General features: G+C 47.4%; 1 protein-coding gene across 2 annotated transcripts; it reads right to left on the bottom strand.

The window, feature by feature from the left end:
• Positions 1–957: 957 nt before the first annotated feature.
• Positions 958–20,382, bottom strand: Pla2g12b (phospholipase A2, group XIIB). Of its 2 annotated transcripts, none has more exons than XM_087597918.1 (4): positions 19,997–20,382; positions 10,423–10,511; positions 4,497–4,662; positions 958–1,496 (listed from the first exon to the last, which is right to left on the bottom strand). In XM_087597918.1, exons 1-4 carry the CDS (start codon positions 20,205–20,207, stop codon positions 1,378–1,380), a joined length of 585 nt encoding a protein of 194 aa, XP_087454044.1. In that variant the 5' UTR covers positions 20,208–20,382; the 3' UTR covers positions 958–1,377.
• Between the last annotated feature and the right edge of the window lie 1,655 nt (positions 20,383–22,037).

The following is a 22,037-nucleotide window of genomic DNA, read 5'->3' as shown; positions in this document are numbered from 1 at the left end:
AATAAATATCATAAACTATAAAGACAAGTGTTGTCTGCAGTGGATTCAGCTCCTTGATACTCCAGTTAACTCCTGACTTTACATGTGATCAACTGAGCTCTCTTTTTCTTTCTCAGAATGACTGCAGTGAACAAGTTTGTTTTTTGTTTTTTGTGGTTTTTTTTTTTTTTTTTTTGCTCTACTCTTTAATTGCCATTGGGGTGATGGACAATTCTGGTTTAACTTAATGAAATTAGGAAGGGAAATAGAAGGAGTGGGAATTTTGGGTCAGAAAGCAACGTTTCTCTAGAAATAGTCAAAAGTAACTGTTTTAGACGTGGGGGCCTTTTAGTCTTTGTCATAATATCTCTCTCTCTCTCTCTCTCTCTCTCTCTCTCTCTCTCTCTGTGACGTGACAGGGTGAGAGCAGCTTTAAACAAACAGAAACAAATATAAAAGTGAGTGTGCTGTGTTCAGAAATGCTGTACAAAACAGCGGGCCTTGGACTGAATCTGGCCAGTGTGACTTTGTTAGCTAATTATAATCTTCATTAGTGGCCCTCTTGGAGCAACAGACCACCTGCAGAGTAATGGAAGTGGCCTGGACAGAGACCACAGAGTCTTGACTGGCCTAGTTTAAAGGGTCCACAGGTAGTCCTAATGCACAGTCAGTGCTGAGAGCCACGATTGAGGGAATGGCCTTCACTCCCTGTCAGCTGCAAGCACATCCCCTACCCCTAACCAGACACATCCCCACCATATCTCAGATCTGCAGATGGCTCTCACAGAGCTTGAAGTCTAAGCATACCCCTGGGAGCAGGCCACCGGAGGGAGTAATGGAATCTCAGAGGCCCCAATTCCATCTGACCTTCATCAGCCAGGCTCTGCTCCCCACCGAGAGATCCTCACGGACAGAACTTACTCACTGGCCTGGATTCCGTTCTCATTAAGTGAAACAGAACCACAGAGGAGACTGGAAGTCGTTCATCTCTCTTAGAGTTTTCTAAAAAGTGTGCTTTATTAAACGTGAGGTGTCAACTGGCAACTGAAACACGGGCCAGAGAAAAGTCATTGCCTTCAATGTTTGGGCTCCCCCAGATTTCGCTTCTGACTGTCATGACCAGGTCGAGGAATAGCCGGGTCTACTTATGGCTTGTCTTTCAACTAAGAACTGAATTTCCAGGCACATGGTTCTCGGCCGGGGAGACCAGTGTTAGAGCAAACAGCCTTCAGACTCTGTGTGTCTTTTTCTTAACTTTCCTCAAAGGACAAGGCCTGCTGTTTCCCTTCTCCAGCTCGTGACCTCTGAAGGGTTGGAAGAAAGGGCAGGACTTGTACCACACCACCGTCTCTGAAACAGCCCCGATGTGCCTCCGAGCCTGGAAAAGCCGCCTCATCTTCATAACTCTTCTTTCTCCTCCTCTGCGCAGATGCACGCTGCCCGCTGACTGTTCATAAAGGGTCGGCAGCCCAAGGTCCACACGGTGTTGAACACGGTGTCAGCCAGAGAATCACAGGCTGCTTGAGAAAGATAAACAGAAAAGTAAAGACCAGCACAGACTATCCCAGGGGCACGTGAGGCAGCATATTCCCAGGGTGACAGAGACAGTATAGAGTTTAAAGTGCTTCAAGAGATGCACTTTCAAAAAAGCTCCCCTCTAGTCCAATGAAGCAGATACACTTGCTGGTGTCTCACTTTCGTGCCCTCCCTGGGAGGGGGAAGTCATTAGAAGTCCCATGCTCTCATGATTTTAGAATACTCATTTAGAATGCAAAGCTACTTTTCCCTGCTCAACCATGGGTGTACAGTTATTTATCGATGGAAGGAATATGTGTATGAGATGTAGGTATACCAGCCTTGCTCCAGGGTACCAGAGATAGACAGACAGAATACATCATCCCAACTCAAGGACCTCAGTTTGGACCAAGAGATGGAGCAAACAAATGGGACAGTAGCTAATTATACACCATGATGACAGAAACCACAAGGTGACTGGGAACTGGAGGAAAGGATTCTGTCCCTTGAGAGAAGGAGTTCTGAGGGACAGGGCAGGAAAAGACCTTGGTTCACTTGTATACCAGATACCACGGACATGCAGACATTGTAAACAACTTAGAGGAAATATAAATTCTCCACTGAACTGACCCAATGAAATCGAAAATGAAAACAGATGACTGGTCGATAAAAAGGCATCTCCCAAGGAAATCCACCACATGTGGTTTCTAGGAAATGTTTGCTAGATGTTTAAAGAACTCATAGCAATTACTTCTAAGTGCTTACAAAACTTAGGAGTATGTATGTGGTCAGTATTATTATTATTATTTTTTTTTTTTTTGGAGCTGGGGACTGAACCCAGGGCCTTCTGCTTACTAGGCAAGCGCTCTACCACTGAGTCAAATCCCCAACCCCAGTCAGTATTATTTTGATAACCAAATCAGACAGAGAGAGCAGAGCGACAGCAAACCTCTGGTAAGTATCTCTCCTGGCTAAATGCAGCATCTTCAACAGATTCCAGTCAACGAGACTCATACCCATGACCAAGTGGGGCTTATCCTAAGAATTCAAGCTGGTTTTACACACTGAGCTCAGTATAGCACATCCCCTACCAATGGAATAAAAGTCACACACCACACGCTGCAGACCTTTCTGTGATAGAAACACTCAACAAACCAGGAGGACTTCCATGCCTGATAGGAAGACCAGGGTCGTACTCATGTTCAGAGCTAAGCTGATGCCTCTTCCCTGCAGAACAGGAAGAAGACACAAGATAGGCAGTCTTAACACTTCCATTGAATGGGTATTTAAGGTTCTAGCCAGAAAAGTCAAGCAAAAAGCAGGCATTTAAATCCCAATGGAAAGACGTGCTGATGACATCTTACGATGCCCTGAAAACTTACTAGAATTAATACATGAATTCAGCAAGATCAAAGAATAAATCAATAGACTGAAATCAATCATCTCTTTGCACAGCATCAATAAGTCATTGGTCAAGACAATGAAAGGGGCAGGAGGAAGGAAGGGCTCAGTGGGTAACAGCACTTGCTGTACAAACCTGACACAGCCTGGGTTTGATCCCAGGAGCCCATATACAAAGGCTGGAGTTGGCAGCTGAAGGGGCAGCTCAGCTGTTTAAAGGCTACGCTCACAATCAAAAATATACAAGAGTTGGAGTCGGGAGTAGGGGCGCACACCTTTGATCCCAGCGCTGGACGCAGAGCCAGGACAACCCCTGAGTTTGAGGCCAGCCTGGTCTACGTAGTGAGTCCCAGGCCAGCCAAGGCTATTTAGTGAGATGCTGTCTCCAGTAGACAAGAACAAAAGCAGAGGCTGGACCCAGCTCCCCTGTAATGAGATGAGGCAAGGTCAGGAGAGTCACTGGAGAGATGAACACTCGGAGTTGTCCCTTGGCCTCACAGCGGTTCCATCATTAACACACATGTGAAAAAGAAAGCAAAATTTAAAAAAGACAATTAAGAAAACAGTTCCGTTTAATATCACAGAGAAAAAACAAAACAAAGCAAAAAAGCCCAGAACCCTGCAAGACTTATGGATAAGAACATGGTGCTTGCATTTAACCTATAGAGAAGACAACTTCAAGTGTAGGCAAAGGCTGTCAGAGTTAGGTGATATTGAAGTAGAGCTGGTCCCAGAGGGTGCCCCTGGGCTGGTGGACACAAAATCAGAACTTGCAGCAACTTGGCCAGTGAGAGAGCAATGAGATATTTAGGAAGAAAAATCAATAGGACATTGGCCTAGAGCCATTCCGTGACCCAAGCCTACATCAACAACAGCTCTTTCCTACCCTTTGTGGACACGGGTTAGAGAAGATCTCACTTTTACAAGGCCGGGTTAGTGTTCCACATCCCAGGCCCTCACACATTCACATGAAGACCATTTTCTAGACACCGTTCTAAGAACCACATCCCCACAGTTGCTATCTCTGTGACTCAGAGGAGCCTGATTCTCAACCTCTCCCATCTGGAAACTTTGAACATTAACACCAGGTTATCATGTTCTGGCTTCCGAAGTAGAGCGATGAAAACTTTTGAACAGTAAATTAGGAAAAAAAAAAAAAATAAGAGAGCCAGAGCTGGCCGCCCAGGAGTTAGGCAGTGCTTCAAAAACACACAGAAAGCTATGCACACACAGAAGAGAATTTTTATAAAGTTCCAAGCCAAGCTAAGAGCGAACTATGAAAACAGGGTGTTGGCCAAACCACGTGGTCCCATATAGAGGGACTACTGAATGGAAAAATGTTTAACAGGGCATGGAAGCTTTTTCTCCAGTCTTAAAAGGCAGGTTTTTATTCTCTGTGAAGGCGCCACTGTGGCCTTTTCCAGCGGCTTGTGGGTAGCGAGATCTTTAATGAAAGAGTGCCCAATCTCTCCCTCCACCTTTCCTGCAAGCTCCCATCATCTCTCCAGTCCAGGGAATCCTGGCTCCCTGTGAAGACAGGAGCAAACCCCACCCCACAGCCAGCCACACCCGTCACCAGGAAGTGTCCTTAAGAGACTTACCTTCCACGTTGGAGACGAAGCCCAGGCTCCGCTTGAGGTCAGAGCAGATGGAGTGGAGACACCATCGGAATTTTGCATCACAGCGGTATTTGTTGGCACCACAGGTGTCATAGCAGACGTCCAACTGGTTACAACACTTGGTCATTGCTGGAATGCCCAAGTCCATCTGTGAAAGTGAAGCAGGAGGGTGTGCCACGTTAAGAGCAGGGACCTGAGGCAACCCTGCCCCCTCACTGTGAACCAGTGCGTGCCACGTATTAGATCAGTTCGGAGACACCAAGAACTGGGAAAAAGCTGCTCCAAGTCACAGGATGTTGATTTTAACGTTGTTACTAGCTTTGTAAGTGACGCTAGCCTATTTTTCATCTTTCCTTTTGTGATGTTAGTTATTTTCAAATCCACAGCCGTGTGTGGTGATGAAAACATATTAGAGGGACAGTCCACAGGGCACCAGGAGGTTCAAGTTTAAAACTTAGCAACGTTCTGAGAGCCTGTTGAAGTAAAAGATTGGAAATGACTGGGCTGGAAGAGTGCTTGCCTCATGTTTGTGAAGTTTTATCCTCAGAACTGCAAAGACCAGGCCTGGCAGCACACGCCTGTATCCCAGCATTCGGGAGGCAGAGGCAGGATGATTGGAAGGAAAAGGTCATCCTTGGCTACCTTTCAAGTTTGAGGCCAGCCTGGACTACCATGCCTTTAAAGGAGGAGGAGGAGGAAGATGAAGAGGAGGGTTGGGAAGAGGACTAGGAGGAGGAGAAGGAGGAGGAGAAGGAAAAAAAGGAGGAGGAAGATGAAGTAAAATGAAAATAGATCAGAGCCCAGAAGGAGAATGTGCAGGTTAACAAGTCAATTTACTTAGTGTGTCAAGGGGGTTAGCATGAAATATACACGCATACACATGCATGCAAGCACATGCACACACGGGAGAAGCTGTGTGGACCTTAGGGTCAGGTTCACTGGTGATGCCTGAAGCCCTGAGTTTGCTCCTCTTCATGAAATTGATAAATAGCTTTGCCTTCCAAGTTAGAGTTAACACATGATCCTGAGCAAGAAAGAGATGGTGTTAAAAACCAAAAACATGGGTATATGTGCACACTCAGTGGTGTATGAGTGAGTGCATTCAGTGGTGCATGAGTGAGTACATTCAGTGCTGCATGGGTGCACTCAGAGCTGTATGGGTGCATTCAGTGCTGCATGGGTGCATTCAGTGCTGCATGAGTGAGTGCATTCAGTGGTGCATGAGTGAGTGCATTCAGTGGTGCATGAGTGAGTACATTCAGTGCTGCATGGGTGCACTCAGAGCTGTATGGGTGCATTCAGTGGTGCATGGGTGCATTCAGTGGTGCATGAGTGAGTGCATTCAGTGATGCATGAGTGAGTGCATTCAGTGGTGCATGAGTGCAGTTAGTGGTACATGAGTGCATTCAGTGGTGCATGAGTGCATTCGGTGGTGCATGAGTGCACTCAGTGGTACATGGGTGCATTCAGTGGTGCATGGGTGCATTCAGTGATGCATGAGTACATTCAGTGCTGCATGGGTGCACTCAGTGCTGCATGAGTGAGTGCACTCAGTGGTGCATGGGTGCATTCAGTGGTACATGAGTGCACTCAGTGATACATGGGTGCATTCAGTGCTGCATGAGTGAGTGCACTCAGTGGTGCATGGGTGCATTCAGTGGTGCATGGGTGCACTCAGTGCTGCATGAAATTACAGAGCAGGTGAGGTTAGTACTAGGGAGGGCATCTTAGAAGCCTTTGCAGTTTCCTGATAACACAGGCTTGGTTTCTTGTTTATTGTTTTTACAGACTGGTTTTTATGTAGCTCAGGCTATCCACAAACTCATTATGGCCTTGAATGAATCCTCCTGCCTCTACACCTGGCTTTGGGCTGGGATGCGGGTGAGGGATGGACAGCTGCTTTCGGGGCATGTGTGAGGACTGTGCCATCAGTGATGGTACAGCCTCTCCTCGATAGCGCCTTTCAGGTTCTCTTCTTAACCCAAGCTCACCTGATGCAGAGTGAGGACTTTCACAATTTGAAATGTCCTTTGAGCGACACAACAACAAAATCCCATTAAAGACAGCCCAGCTCACCAGCAGAGGCACAGGCTGTGCTCCGTAAGTCTTCATAGGCGTGGTCTTTCAATGCCTAAGGCAAAAGGACTTTGCCTGGCCCCAGCCCCCAAACTAGAATTACACACGACAAGGCAACTGCCCATTACCTAATATAGTGACCACCACTCACTCCACTTGACTGAATGGGAGACTCTTGAATGGTGTGCATCTGTTTGTTCGTCTGTCTGTCTGTCTGCCTGCCTGTCTGTCTGTCTGTTTTTGAGCTGGTCTCACTGTGTAGCTCTGCTGGCCTTAGCTCAGAGGCCCACCTGTTTCTGCTCCTGAGTGCTGAGATTAAAGGTGTGCACCAACACTGTACTACATTAACTGAGCAATCGATTGATTGGTGATTGATTGGTTGACTGATTGATTTTGGCAGCCCTTGGGACTGAACTCAAGGCCTTGCACATGCTAGGCAAGTGTTCTACCTCTGAGCGCCATCCGCTGCCCTGTGCGGTCACTTCTAGAAGAGTTAAGCTCACAGTGGAGAATGTGTTATTTCTCTAATACACTCAGTCAAGAGGATAGTGTGTTCACACATTTACCACCGATTGTGAATAAGCTGGTCCCAGGCTGTGCAAGGGACCAAAACATTGCATGGAAAGAGGCAAGACATTTAGTTTCACATACTTAAGAAAATATGTTCAGCCAATGGCAGTCAAGCTTCTTCTAGCCAATCAGTGTGTGAACACGTATTTCTGACAGACGCATGGAAATTGCCTAGAGGGTGGAGACTCTTCCTGCAGTTAGTACAGAATTAAATTGGATTTAAATTAATAGGCAAGCAGCAGGTCAGATAGAACAAGGGTCCCAGAGCTGCTTAGAAGACTATTGCCCAGTGAAATTATTAAATCAGCTTAAAATTGAGGCTTAGCTGTATGTATTAAAATATAATCCAGGGGCCTGGGGAGGTGGCTCAGTGGCTAGGAACACTGAGGTGGGAGATTGGAGTTTGAGTCCAGCATCATCATCTACATGTTGTCTCAACGACAATCTATGACGCCATCCCCAGGATCTGATGCCCTCTTCTGGCCTCCATAGGGACTGCAGGCATGAAGTGCACAGACCTACCTGCAAGCACAACCATCCGAACACATAAAATCAAAATGTAAAAGAAAAAACGCATTAAAAAAAAAACTTCCAAAAAGACACTATTTGGGACCTGAGATGGCTCTTAGTGGTGTACTTGCCGCACACACGAAGACCTGAGAGGTAACTCTCCGTGTCCGTATCAAGGTTGGCTGCCTGGAACAAGAGGGTTCTCAAGGCGTGTGAGCCGGGCAGTCTAGGTAAATTGGTGAGCTCTAGGTAAGAAATAAGGAGATGGCTCACTCGATAAAGTGCCAGCTGTATACGTCGGAGGGCCCGAGTCCTGGTCCCCAGTGCACACATAAAACCCAGGAACTGTAGCTTCTCAATCAACAGTGCAGGGGAAGGTGGAGACAGCTGGATCCCTAAAGCTGGTTGGCTAGCGGGTCTAGACACGTGATGAGCTTTGGGTGCAATGAAAGAACCCACCTCAAAAACAAACAAATAAACAAACAAATAAACAAACAAAAAACACCCCCACCCACCCAAAAAGCAGGCCGATGGTAGGCAAGATGGCTCCCGTCGTAGTAAAAGCACAAGGCACCAGCACCCACACAGTGGAGGAGACAATCCCTGCATGTTGCCCTCTGACCTCCACATGCACTGTGGCATGCGTGGTCCCACGCTCAAAACAAATAAAAGTATAATTTAAAAAACTTAAAGCTGGAGAGTAAATAAGAAAACCATCCAGCATTGACCCCAGGACTCCACACACGTGTGCATGTGCACAAGCATGCACAAGCACACACTCACACAAGAAAAAATAAGGTGCAGAGCACAGGAAGAGGATATCCAGTGCCACCCTCTGCCTTCCAGAATGCGTGTGTGCTCACACACACACACACACACACACACACACACACACACAGCACAACTCAATATCACAGCTGATGTCCCTCTGGCTCCATTTTATATCAAACCTCGCTTCTAAAGTGCAGGTCAAAAGCATGATCTCTGTTTGTCTGTCTCTCTCCCTCCTTCTCTCTCTCCCCTTCCTCCCTCTCTCTCTTTCTCTCTCCCCCTCTCTGTTGTTTTCATGCATGCTCAGGTGTGCCTGTGTGTGTCTGTGCTTGTGTGTGTGTGTGTGTGTGTGTGTGTGTGTGTGTGTGCACCCATGTAGGCCTGTGAGTGGAGGCCGGGGAATAACCTCAGCTATTATTTCCCAGCTACCAATTCTCTTGCTTTTTTTTCTCCATCTTTATTAACTTGAGTATTTCTTATTTACATTTCAATTGTTATTCCCCTTCCCAGTTTCCGGGCCAACATCCCCCTAACCCCTCTGCCTCCCCTTTTATATGAGTGTTCCCCTCCCCATCCTCCCCCATTACTGCCTTCCCTGCAACAATCACCTTCACTGGGCGTTCAGTCTTGGCAGGACGAAGGGCTTCCCCTTCCACTGGTGCTCTGGCTAGGATATTCATTGCTACCTATGAGGTTGGAGCCCAGGGTCAGTCCATGTATAGTCTTTGGGTAGTGGCTTAGTCCCTGGAAGGTCTGGTTGGTTGGTATTGTTGTTCATATGGGGTCTCGAGCCCCTTCAAGCTCTTTCAGGCCTTTCTCTAATTCCTTCAACAGGCGTCCCATCCTCAGTTCTCTCTTGCTTTTTTTTGAGTCAGGGTCCATCTTTTGCCTAGAACTTTCCAAATAAATTAGTTGCTGCCTGCGGAGCAGTGGGCACCTGGCTGCCTTCATCCATCCCTCCAGGGCCAGCATTACAAGTGTGTGCCACGATGACCGGGCTTCTTAATGTGGGTTCTGGGGATCAAACTCAGACTCTCTTGGTGGTAAGGCAAGCACTATGCCGACTGAGCTACCTCCCAGCACAATAATCCCCTGATTTTTGAGACAGGGCCTCATGTAGCCCAGGCTGGCCTCAAATTCACTGTGAGGTCAAGGATGACCTTGAACTTCTGGTCCTCCTGCTTCAACCTCTGGAGCGCTGGGATTCCAGACCTGTGCCACACACCTAGTTTCTGTGGTGCTTCTTAGAACCTCATGCGTGCAAGGCAAGCACTCTACAAACCCCAGAAAGGGTCAGGAAATCTTTAAGGAGATCAAGTCACTTGACTCCGGGAGAGGCTGTGAGTTTGAGAAAGGGTCGGTGACATGCTAATGAATCTCAGGAAGCAGTGGGTGTGTCAAATGCAAGTGTTTAAAAGATCATTTTATGGGTATGAGCGTGTATGCCTGCTCTACAGAAGAGGGCATCAGGTCCCGTTATAGATGATTGTGGGGCACCATGTGGTTGTTGGAAATTGAACTCAAGACCTCTGCTCTTAACCCCTGACCATCTGTCCAGCCCAAACTGCAAACGTTGTTGAATTCACACTTTGAACACAAAGCTACTGTTTGCAGAGGTCAGCCAACATAGCATCCGTTCTTTCTGCCTAGCACCAGCCACTCGAGTCCACCACTAGAATGAATTACTAATTTAAGTAAACCACCATCATCCAATCATCTTTATGTGTCTCCCGATGTCGTAGATCTTGGCTGATGCTTACAATGGTGACATTGAAGTTGACAAAAACCAGCAGTCTTTGAGAAAATAAACTCAAGTATCCCCCCCCCCAAATTCTCTCCCTTCTCCCCGTCTATTTAAAATTCCAAATCTCACTGTTCTGGTAGATTCCATAAATGATCGCTTCTGTCGGTGATACCACTTGGATTGCTCTTATTTACTTAAAAACATATCAATCCAGAAGGTAATGTTAGAGGTACGTACACTTCCCGGAACCTTGATACCCAGGAAATAGGAACCACAACCGTTGGGCTCCTGAGGTTTGTAGCCAGGTCTGGGCATTGGTGCCTTTCCTAGCAGGAAGAAGGAGAAAAGCGGAAGAAACAGTTAGAAGTCAAACATTTGCCCCTTACTCATCCAATAAAAATGTCCTTAAAGTGTATGTGTCGTCTCCCATAATATGTCACCGTCTCCCATAAGATATTCCCATTAAATAGGTAGTGAGGAGGAGGTCACAGAGGAATTCTCTTTACTGTTTTACAAGTTGAATATCTCCTCCAGATAGAGTGGGGCCATGCCCCCCCAACACAGTACAGCACACGGGAGGTCACACATCAGCAGCGTCAGAATGGCAGCTGTGTCACCAAAGAGGTTAAGTTTGCATTGAAGAAAGCGTGGGGCGTCTCCGCAGGCGCAGACACAGCGTCCCTGACCACCGAGCAAAGCCCGTGCCTGGTGTTCAGGAACTCTGTGCAAACAGTCTGGATGCTTTAACTTAGTCATAGGGCTTAAGAATCGTTTCGTGATGTGTCAAAGAAGCTGGTTCCATTGCGTAATGGTGAGTCATCCCATAACCTTGACCCATCTGCTTCCTGTCCCGGTCTCTGCTTCCTGCTGTAACAGAATGTGAGAAACCCCTGCCACAACCAGGAGCTCTACCATACCGTCCTCACCATCACACACACACATACACACACACACACACACACACAGACCTACCTGCTGATACCTTCTGAGACCATGAGACAACATAAATCTTTAAATTGCTTTAAATTTCTCCTCCGAGGTGTTTATGGAAGAGATGAAGTGCACAGTACACAAGGAGTAGAACCTCTGGGTCACATGACCCCATGCTTAAGGTCATGACCTTTTTGAGGGTACCCGGCACTGTTTCTCCTCACAGCTGCACCAACCTTCACTATCGGCATCCCTCACAGTCCTTGCTTCCGATCTCCGCACGTCCTTGTCCTTAACCAGAAGGGCATCTGTCCTTCCCCTGCTTCCCAGATCAGAGGACAGACGTGGCTTCCATTCATCCGCGGCCGCTGTACACATCTTTGCTTGACTCGTTGTTAAGCTGCCTTTTTCATGTCGGGCTGAGTTTCTTCCTATCCTCCATATATCTTCATACGTATCAATCTCCCTTTCGGATTTTATTTCTTTTCTCTCACCTGAATCCGGGCGTTCCTCATCTAATCTATTTTCTGCTCTAATCTAAAATACTGAACTACATTGTTCCACTTATTAATTTTCTTTAGGTCAACTAATCCATTTAATTAACTCACTGAAGTTTTCCTTTCAAATACTGTATTTTTTCAATTGAGTTCTACTGATTTCTTCCTGCGGATTTGGACCTTCACTTTTCATTGGCTTTCGCTTGTAAAACTTTGTTTTCTTTTTAATAGATAATTTGAAATATTATATTATGATTTCTAGTCCTTGGGGCACTGATTGATTCTCAGTGTGTTTGGGCTTTGACCTGAGGTTTTATTTTTTGAGCCAGGGTCTCCCTCTCTCTCTCTCTCTCTCTCTCTCTCTCTCTCTCTCTCTCTCTCATATGTGGCCTTGAACTCAGCTCTCTTGTCTCAGTCATCTGAATTCTGGAACAACAGCATGTGCCACCATAGTTGGCTGTTTCTCACATTTTAAATGCTGATCCACTTTTTCCCATGATAGATAATTTACAGATAATGTAATTTTTGTAAGAATTCTTTAAAAAAAAAAAGAGGAGGCTTAACGGACCCAAGTTTGGTTCCCAACACCCAAATCATGTGGCTCACAGGCGTCTGTAACTCTGGTTCCAGAGGATCCAACACCCTCTTCTGGGCACTGCATGTACAGACCCCAAATGCACGTCCTTCAAATGCTCATACCTCTCTCTCTCTCTCTCTCTCTCTCTCTCTCTCTCTCTCTCTCTTTCACACACACACACACACACACACACACACACACACACACACACACACACACACAGCATTTAAGAATAAAATTAAGAGGCTGGGGATTTAGCTCAGCGGTAGAGCTCTTGCCTAGGAAGTGCAAGGCCCTGGGTTCGGTCCCCAGCTCCGAAAAAAAAGAAAAAAAAAGAATAAAATTAAAAGTCTAAACCACTTGTTTTGTTCTGTGAGTTTTCTGTGTGCTCTGTGCATGCCTGTGGCTCTGCATGGTGGTGCAGTGGGCACGTGCTGATGTCCGCCGAGGGCACAGCTGTAGGACACATTTAGAGCTGGAAACCCAGACAGGTAAGGACCTCTTAAGAGTTCGTCTAAAAATTGGACATTGAACTGCCTGATGATCCAGCTATACCTCTCTTGGGCATATACCCAAAAGATGCCTCAACATATAAAAGAGACACGTGCTCCACTATGTTCATCGCAGCCTTATTTATAATAGCCAGAAGCTGGAAAGAACCCAGATGCCCTTCAACAGAGGAATGGATACAGAAAATGTGGTACATCTACACAATGGAATATTACTCAGCTATCAAAAACAACGAGTTTATGAAATTCGTAGGCAAATGGTTGGAACTGGAAAATATCATCCTGAGTGAGCTAACCCAATCACAGAAAGACATACATGGTATGCACTCATTGATAAGTGGCTATTAGCCCAAATGCTTGAATTACCCTAGATCCCTAGAACAAACGAAACTCAAGACGGATGATCAAAATGTGAATGCTTCACTCCTTCTTTAAATGAGGAAAAAGAATACCCTTGGCAGGGAAGGGAGAGGCAAAGATTAAAACAGAGACTGAAGGAACACCCATTCAGAGCCTGCCCCACATGTGGCCCATACATATACAGCCACCCAATTAGACAAGATGGATGAAGCAAAGAAGTGCAGACCGACAGGAGCCGGATGTAGATCGCTCATGAGAGACACAGCCAGAATACAGCAAATATAGAGGCGAATGCCAGCAGCAAACCACTGAACGGAGAATAGGTCCCCTATTGAAGGAATCAGAGAAAGAACTGGAAGAGCTTGAAGGGGCTCGAGACCCCAAAAGTACAACAATGCCAAGCAACCAGAGCTTCCAGGGACTAAGCCACTACCTAAAGACTATACATGGACTGACCCTGGACTCTGACCCCATAGGTAGCAATGAATATCCTAGTAAGAGCACCAGTGGAAGGGGAAGCCCTGGGTCCTGCTAAGACTGAACCCACAGTGAACTAGTCTATGGGGGGAGGGCGGCAATGGGGGGAGGGTTGGGAGGGGAACACCCATAAGGAAGGGGAGGGGGGAGGGGGATGTTTGCCCGGAAACCGGGAAAGGGAATAACACACTCGAAATGTATATAAGAAATACTCAAGTTAATAAAAAAAAAAAAAACAAAAAACAAAAAAAAAAAAAAAAGAGTTCGTCTAAGTTGCTCAACTCTTATGCACAAAGAAGCTTTCGACAGCGGATGTTGTAGAACTGTACCAGGACCTCGCACACTGTGAGAGTATACCCTGCTGCTGGTCTCTGCTCCATCCTTCCAACACCGAGGTTGTGACTGTGAGTCTCAGGCTGACTAACACCTACAGGTATTGCTCAGCCTGCTTTCCTGGGGCCATAGGAGAGCAGGTGAGTTCTGCTCATTCCCTGCGTGTGAGGCGTTCTGGGGCTGGGGATGCTTCAGGCGGACACTCTTCACCCTCATCACTGCTAGAGGCTTCATGCTTCTTTTTTTTTTTTTTTTCGGAGCTGGGGATCGAACCCAGGGCCTTGTGCCTGCTAGGCAAGCGCTCTACCGCTGAGCTAAATCCCCAACCCCGGCTTCATGCTTCTTATAATAGTGGGTTGAGATTTTGTAATCTCTTTGCACATGTGAGTGAGTTCATCTGTGTGTGTACGTGCTTGTGCAGTGTATGTGTGTACATGCATGTATAGTGTATATATATGCATGTACATGTGTGTGGTATATGTGTGTGCACATCTATGTGCATGTGTGTGATGTGTGTGGTATGTTTGTTCTGTGTGTTCATGTATGTGGTATGGTGTATGTGTAGTATGTGTATATTGTGTGTGGTGTGTGTAATTGTGTGGTGTGTGTAATTGTGTGGTGTGTGTGTGTAATGTGGTGTGTGTGTGTGTGCGTGTGTGTGTGTTATGCATGTTGGGAAAGGTGACTGGATTTACTTGTCTCTGCCCTGCAGGGCTAGGTTATAAGCAAGTACCCCCAGGCCCAGTGTCCACATGGGCCAGGACCTGAAGGTCCTCCTCCTAACAAGTATCCGTGCTAGTGCCATCAGCACTTACAGGACAGCACTGGCTCCCAGTTCTGAAACCCTAAGTAAATTAGACCAACTCGAGGGCTCTCAGAAAACATGTATACAGCAGATACGCCTCTGTGAAAATGAAAGAAACTCAGTTCCTTCTGCAGCGGCGCAGGCTCAGCTCAGCATCCCAGTTCTTACAGGCGCCAGTTACCTCTCCTGGTGTTGAGCACCGGACACCCTGTCCTCCGTCTGGCGTTACTCTCTGTTCTCAAACCCAAGCACTAGGGTATGCAGCATTAGGGTTTGCCCATCATCACCTCCTCAGGTCCTCCTCCTCTCTGAAGATTTCCATTATCATCTCACCGTGTGTGTGTGTGTGTGTGTGTGTGTGTGTGTGTGTGTGTGTCTGTGTAAGTGGGTGTGAGCATGTGTGTGAGAGTGTGAGTGCCTGTGAGAGAGAGAAAAAGTGTGAGAGAGAGTGTGGGTGTGAGTATGAAAGAGTGTGTGTGTGTGTGTGTGTGTGTGTGTGTGTGATACTGGGGAACAGTCTGACATCAGTAGTTGAGTCACGCATGGACAAACAATGGAGCCGTGTGGTATAATTTAATGTTGTCTCTTGGATTTTATCTCTTCTCCAGATTGCTCATTTATAAGCGTTCCACACAGCTACCTTTATAGACATCAGGAAAGAAGTAAATAAAACTAATGTCTGAATTCACAGGCAATGCATTTTTAAAGTTTCTTTTTAAATTGCCTTTTATATTTTATGTGTATGGGTGCTTCGCCTGCACGTGGGTCTTTGTACTGCATGTATGCCTGGTGTTCTCGGAGACAAGAAGAGAGTATCAGACCCCTTAGAACTGGAGTTAGCATGATCATGAACAATCATGTGGGTGCTGGGAATTGAACCCTGGTCCTCTGGAAGGGGCTCTTAACCACTGAGCCATCCCTCCAGCCCCCCCCCCAAGCATCATTTTAGTGACTGCATGAGGTGATTGCTGCAGGCTCTGGTGACTTCCCAAGTTGCCCCTTGGTCTTTTGCACTTCAGAAATCACCAAAGAGAAGCCTCTAAAGTCAGTTTGAAAGCTAATGGAGTGGCTGCCCCGGTGTTGGTGTGGTGAGCTGCCGGATTCGCTGCAGGAAGCTGCTTGGGAGAGCAGCGTGGAGTCTAAGTTCTAGCGAAGTCAGTTGAATGGAGGCAGAGACAGTACAGCCTCCAGCTGCTGCTTATAGTTTTGATGCTCTGAGCCTGAGTGTCCCCAACACGCTTCACTTACGTGTAGATTTATTTCCTGGTGCGGTTGAGAACTGGAAACTCTGTTTCCTTGGCTTGCAAATGGTGACTCCCCTCATTGCCAGCCTTTTATAGCCTGCCAGCTACAAGTGGGCTTCGTCTATTTTAATGATCAGGGGCGGAACCAAAACAAGAATAATATTTTATGACATGTGAAGATTATATGAAATTCAAGTTTTAGTGCCCATAAAGAAGTTTTATTGGGGCACAGCCACTCTCGTTTATTATGCATTAGCTGTGGCTGTTTCCACAGGGAAAAGAAATCACAGGAGATTGCTGCAATTTTGAACCGAGGATGCTTTTTTAACCAAGATGTAAAAGTCAGGGGCCGTAAAAAGGGAGAGAAGACAAATTTGCCCTGATAAAATGTAAAGCCTAAGCAAAGTTAACCCCATAAAACACAGACATCAGGGTGGAGGTTCCAGGAAGAGTCAGCTACATGCCCAACAATGCTGCCTCCGGCCACCGGCCCCACACTCCTGACCAGCCTTTCTCCTCTCTCATCTTTGTTATTGTAAAGGTGGAGATCAGGGGTCTGAATGACTCCTGTGGAGGCTGAGGCTGCCCTCATCCAGGTGCTTTCCAGAAGATACCTGCGAGGGCACAGGGCACACACATGCGTGACAACCTCCAGGTTTGCCCAAATGACCAGCACTGTGATTTGGAGGCAGCAAGACAGCATCATCCATCCCATCCACAGAACAGACTTTCTTTTTTCCCACAGGCTTCTGAGAACCCAGTGAAGGCTGCAATAAAGTCTGTTGCTGGGAAAATAGGCAAACTCACAAGTATGTGAAGTTTTTCTATGAAATTTCAGACAGATTAAAAAAAAGTCTCTTAAAAAAATAAAACTGATAGGGCTTGAAATGTAGCTCAGTGGGCGGAGTGCGTGTTGACATGAATCTGTGGATTTGATCCTCAGATGTGAGGAAACTGGACGTGTTGGCATGTGTATGATCTCAGGAGGTGGAGGCAGGAGGATCGGAAGTTCCAGGTCATCCTTGGCTACGTAGAAAGTTTGGAGCTAGCCTGGGTTGTATGAGACACATTATTGTCTCACATTATTTAAAAAGGTGGGAGATTCGCTACAGCGAAGTAAGAAGGAGCAGTGACAGACCAGAGACGGCAGAGAGACAGGAGGAGGTGTTCGTACATACACTGCAGCTAGGAAAGGGCTGGCACCCAAAACCCAGCAATAGCATAAACAAAACAGCCTGACTTTAGAATGACCAAAACGTGTTCCTTGCTGGCTGTGGTGGCCCATGCCTTTAATTCCTGCAGTCAGAAGGCAGAGGCAGGTGGATCTCTAAGTTTGAGGCCAGCCTGGTCTACAGAGTAAGTTCCAGAACAACCAGGGCTACACAGATAAACCTGTCTCAGCCAAACCAAACCAAACCAAACCAAACCAAACCAAACCAAACCAAACCAAAACAAAACAAAACAAAACAAAACAAAACAAAGGATGCACCCACTTAGCCGCTCAGAACTGATTATAACCCCAGTTCCAGGGACTTCAGCAACCTCTCTGGCTTCCATGGGCACCGGGCACCCATGTGACGCCCCTACATGCAAGCAAAACACCCATGCACATAAAGTAAAATAAATACATTCAAAAAACGATTTGAAGAAGCCCAGCAAATGATGGGTGGATTGAAAAGGTGCATTCCTGTTACCAGACAGATGCAAGTGGAGACCACAAGAGACACCACTTTACAATGAATGGCCAAAGGGAGCTCATACCCCAAAGGTGGGAGTGTCACTCAAAATGAGCGTAGCCATTTTGAAAAGCAATGTGAAAGCTCCTTGGCAAGTTAAAAACTGAAATCAGAACTGCCGTGTAGCCCGGCAATCCCTCGCCTGGTACATATCCATCAAAACCGAGCTGAAAATGCATCGACTCTCTCTTGCTCCTCACAGCATTACCTGTGACACAGAAACAAGCCAAACACACGCCTACAGGGAGTAAAGAAAATGTGTGTGCACAGTGGGATGCTGTACCATCGGAAGGAGGAAACCCTGCACTCTGGAACTGGAAGCCATTGCACTGGTGGGAGATGAATCAGAAAAGCACACATGGTGTGATCTCCAGTGTGGAACCTAAGAGAGAGAAGTTAGTTTCCTAGAAGCAGAGAGCGGAGAAGCTGAGCAGTGGAGGAACTGGGAAAGAGAGATCTTGGTCAAAGGGCCCATTTTTGATGGAAGGAGTCATTTTTAGTAGTTTAGTATACTGAAGACCATAGGTAATGATTTCGTGTTATATATTTCTGCTAGAATTTGAACCATGGGGACTAGGAGATGCCTCAGTGGGTAAATACATCTGATGCTTGGTGTGCAGCATCAGGACCTGAGGTCAGATAGCTTCTGTGTAAAAGGCTGGGCATGGCTGCCCATGCATCTGCCACCCCAAGGCTGTAAGAATACAGAGATAGGATGGCTGGCATTTCCTGACTGCCAGCTTAGCTCCAAGTTCAGTGAGAGCCTCTGACTCAGGGAACAAGCTGAAGTGTGATAATTTGCGACACAGATGTCTGGCCTCCATGTACATATTTGGACAGGTAAACACACAGCTCCCCACAGGTTTTTGCTTTAAATGTTTTCTGGCCAATGCTACTGTTTTGGGAAGCTGAAGAATTAATTCTGAGAGAGGCCCTGTGTATCAGAAGACGCTGTCCAGGGCCACACCTCTGAAGGCTACACCCAGCCTAGCTGTCTCTGCTTCCCAACCAGCCTCCACTTCAAGCTCCCACCGCCCACAATTGCTTCCTTGGTGTCCCTCCATAACAGACAGAGACGTTCTGAAACCCTCGGCCAACATAAGCCCTTCCCTCCTTAAATTATTTGTAGCCAGTGAGAAAGTAGCCCAATGTTCTCCCCACAAATAAGCAGTGAGTCTGTGGGAGGCTCCCTTACGCCCTGAACCTTTCCACAATGGCCCAAAACATCAGGCTTTCCCATAAACAGCCACTGTTATTTTTGTTGATTCAAATTTGTTTTAAAGATTTATGCTTAAGCATCCTTTAGGAGGAAGAGGGCTGAGAGGGGATCTCACTATGTAGCCAGGTTCCCAGTAGCTGAGACCACAGTCTCAAGACCCTTCTCCATAAGCAATCGAAAAGCTTGCTGGTCCCGTCCAGTCAGAGGCTGCCCAACCAAAATTTACTCAAGTCTTTTTTCGAGAAGTAAGCCCTACTGTTGTGAGATGTTTGCTAAGCCTTGGGGCTGTTGACAATATCCCTGTTGATTCAAATGGCAGGCGTTAACCCTTTCCTGCCTCCTTGGTGGAAATTTGGGCTTAATGAGGTGACTGGCCTTGTGCTCATTCATATAACCTTGAGTAAATATGAGGCTGAGGGGCCCAGAATTTGAACCCACGACATTTTCAGGGGGACGTGATACTCAGCTTCCAGTCTCTTCCCAGGAGGGTGAAGGGGAACTGGCCTCAGCCCCAGCTCCTGCCCTTGCTGACTTTGTAAGGTAAGCATGGGAGCCCACCCCGGTTCCCAGTTGTGTCTCTGGTATCCAGCTCTGGGGCGGTGCTTGGGAGCCCTGGTGGTCCGCAGGCAGGCCAGTTCAGTGATGCAGTGACTAGACAAGGGCTCCCTTGGTGGAATTAGGCTAATCGCAGGCAGTCAGAGGCCCGAAGCAGAGATTTGGGGATGCAAGGGTAGTTGTTTGACCCCCGGGCAGATTCTCAGGTTCAGTGTTCTTCCCTTGGGAGCATCTCTGAGTCTCTGAGGTCCCTCTCAGACCTTGCTGCCTTCCCTTAAGGCCCTGCCTGCCTCCCAACTCCTAAAAGGCCTCTCAGCGAAGGTTCCTAGTAAGCTGAGTAGAGCTTGAGTTTCAGACAAATCATACTTCATCAGGAGATATCGATCCCAGTTGTCACTCCGGGCCCCTCACAGAATTTAGTTGTCTGCTTGGATTTCTGATGTCACTACACCTGATTTTGCTCTGCCCGGCAACCTGGCCTACCCAGTGTAGGACAGATGTGACCCGTGTTGCTGCTCATGTCGTCACTCCCCATCCCCACCCCCACCCCAGAGAAGGCACCCACTCACCATATCGACACCGGTACTGACAGACTCCATTCTTCCCTCCCAGCAGCTCCATGAAGGAGTCCACGTAGCTGTTGACCGACTCGAAGCTGCCCCGCAGCTGCCTCAGGCCCCAGTCAGAGTAGGACTCCTCTCCCTTGGGGCTGGGGTCACTCTGAGCCAGGCTGCCTACCAGGCCAAGCCACAGGAGGAAGAAGGCACAGAGCAGCTTCATCTTGCTCGCACAAGTAGAACTTCGCTGCTGCTCTTGTCCCCAACCCCAGCCAGGGTCCCTGGACGCCCGGGGACACGCACAGCCCCGTGCCCGGGCTTATCGGAACAGTCAGTCTGTGTTCCCCAGAGGTGGACTTTAAACACAGCCATGGAGGCTGGGAGCCGATCCGAGCGATTAGAGAGGACAAAGGTGAAACCGTGGGAGGGGCTGTATGAGGATGGCCCAAGAGGGGACTTCCCAGTGGACCCCAACACGCTGGAGGGGATGACTGCACACTCTGCAAGGGGGACGGCAGTCCCGGGATTCTCCAGCACACTTGGGCTCCCCAGGCTTCTTGACTGCAGAGCTTGTCCCAAGATCTCAGCCACACCCCTGAACCACTTCCTCCTCTATACCTATCCTGGGGAGGCCCTTGAGGGTGTGTGTGAGACTTCGCAGCCCTATTGGGGTCACCTTCACCAGCGGTCAGATTACCAGGGGCTAAATTCCAAGTGTGCCTTGGTGAGAGTTCAGGTTTCGAGCCCAGTTTCTGCCTGGGTCCCTCCTTGGCTCTAACTCCATCTGGCAAAGGTCCTCCCAGGGATGAATCCCTTCCCGAATCTGCAGAATGTCTTTTTACACTCAGTGCTATATCCTGGGGTTGTCGTCCCTGGTGGTGATCCTCCCGCCCACCTCCCTTTTAGGCAGATAAAAGTCCAGGCTGCTATCAGAAAGCCTGTTTGAGATTCCACGCTTTGAGATTGCTCACTGGAGTCCAGTGTTTGGGCGTCACCTTCAGTGTAGTTTGCTCTTGGTCACGTGAAGAAATGCCTACAAAACCACCAGTCTGGGAAGCGACCCCACTGTGGACCACATTATCATTCAGCTGCTTTCTCCGAGGTCAGGAATGCCATGCAGAAAATACTAAATACAGTAATATCCTCATTTTAAGTAAGAACTGTGTTCATCTAAAGATTTAAGGTCCAGGAAGGGTAGTGGTTAAAATGTGTTTCAGGTGTGCATCATGATTGTGTGACAAGAAAGAATAGGGACAACCACACCACAAGTATTTAAAACACACATTCTGAACTAGTCTCTTGTCTGTCTCTCCTTTGCTGTCTCTCTCTTTCTTCCTGTTTTTCTATGTCTCTCTATCTCTGTGTGTGTGTGTGTGCGTGTGTGTGTATGCGTGTGTGTGTGTGCGTGTGTGTATGTGTGTGTCTGTCTGTCTGTCTGTCTCCCTGTCTTCCTGTTTCTCTATGTCTCTCTATCTGTGTGTGTGGGTGTGTCTGTCTGTTTGTCTGTCTCCCTGTCTTCCTGTTTCTCTCTCCCTCTCTCCTTCGCTCCCTCCCTCCACACATTCACACCTATTCTGTTAGGCCAGGTTGATATTTTTATTTGAGGAATAAGAAATCAGGTAGAGGTGAAATGACTTCATTACTTAGGTCCCATGTCAGGCCCAGGCTGGGCCAGGGCCATAACTGATGAGATCATATCAAAACAGAACCGTGGGACTCGTCCTTACAAAGGTAAGGAAAACCGGGGACACAGCTCTGTAGTGGACCACTCACCTAGTGTGTGTGAGTCTCTAGCTGCCTTCCAAAAGAGAGCGTGCTGTTAAAGATACAAAAAGACTTGGAAGGGGTTTTTATAAGCTTATGATCTTTAGTCACGTGTATTCACGTGTTTGGGGATGGGGGCGTGCATGTGAGTATAGGAGCCTGTGGAGGCTGGGGGATGCCCTGGAGCTGGAGATTGGGGGTCACCTGACACAGGTGTCTGGAACTAAACTCAGGCCTCTGTAAAAGCAGGATGAGTTCTTAACTTTTAAGCCCTGGTCCCTGTTTTTTT

The sequence above is a fragment of the Rattus norvegicus genome, chromosome 20 (assembly GCF_021556685.1).
Source record: "Rattus norvegicus strain SHRSP/BbbUtx chromosome 20, alternate assembly SHRSP_T2T, whole genome shotgun sequence".
Lineage (NCBI taxonomy): Eukaryota > Metazoa > Chordata > Mammalia > Rodentia > Muridae > Rattus > Rattus norvegicus.
This window is presented reverse-complemented; position numbering and strand designations above follow the sequence as displayed.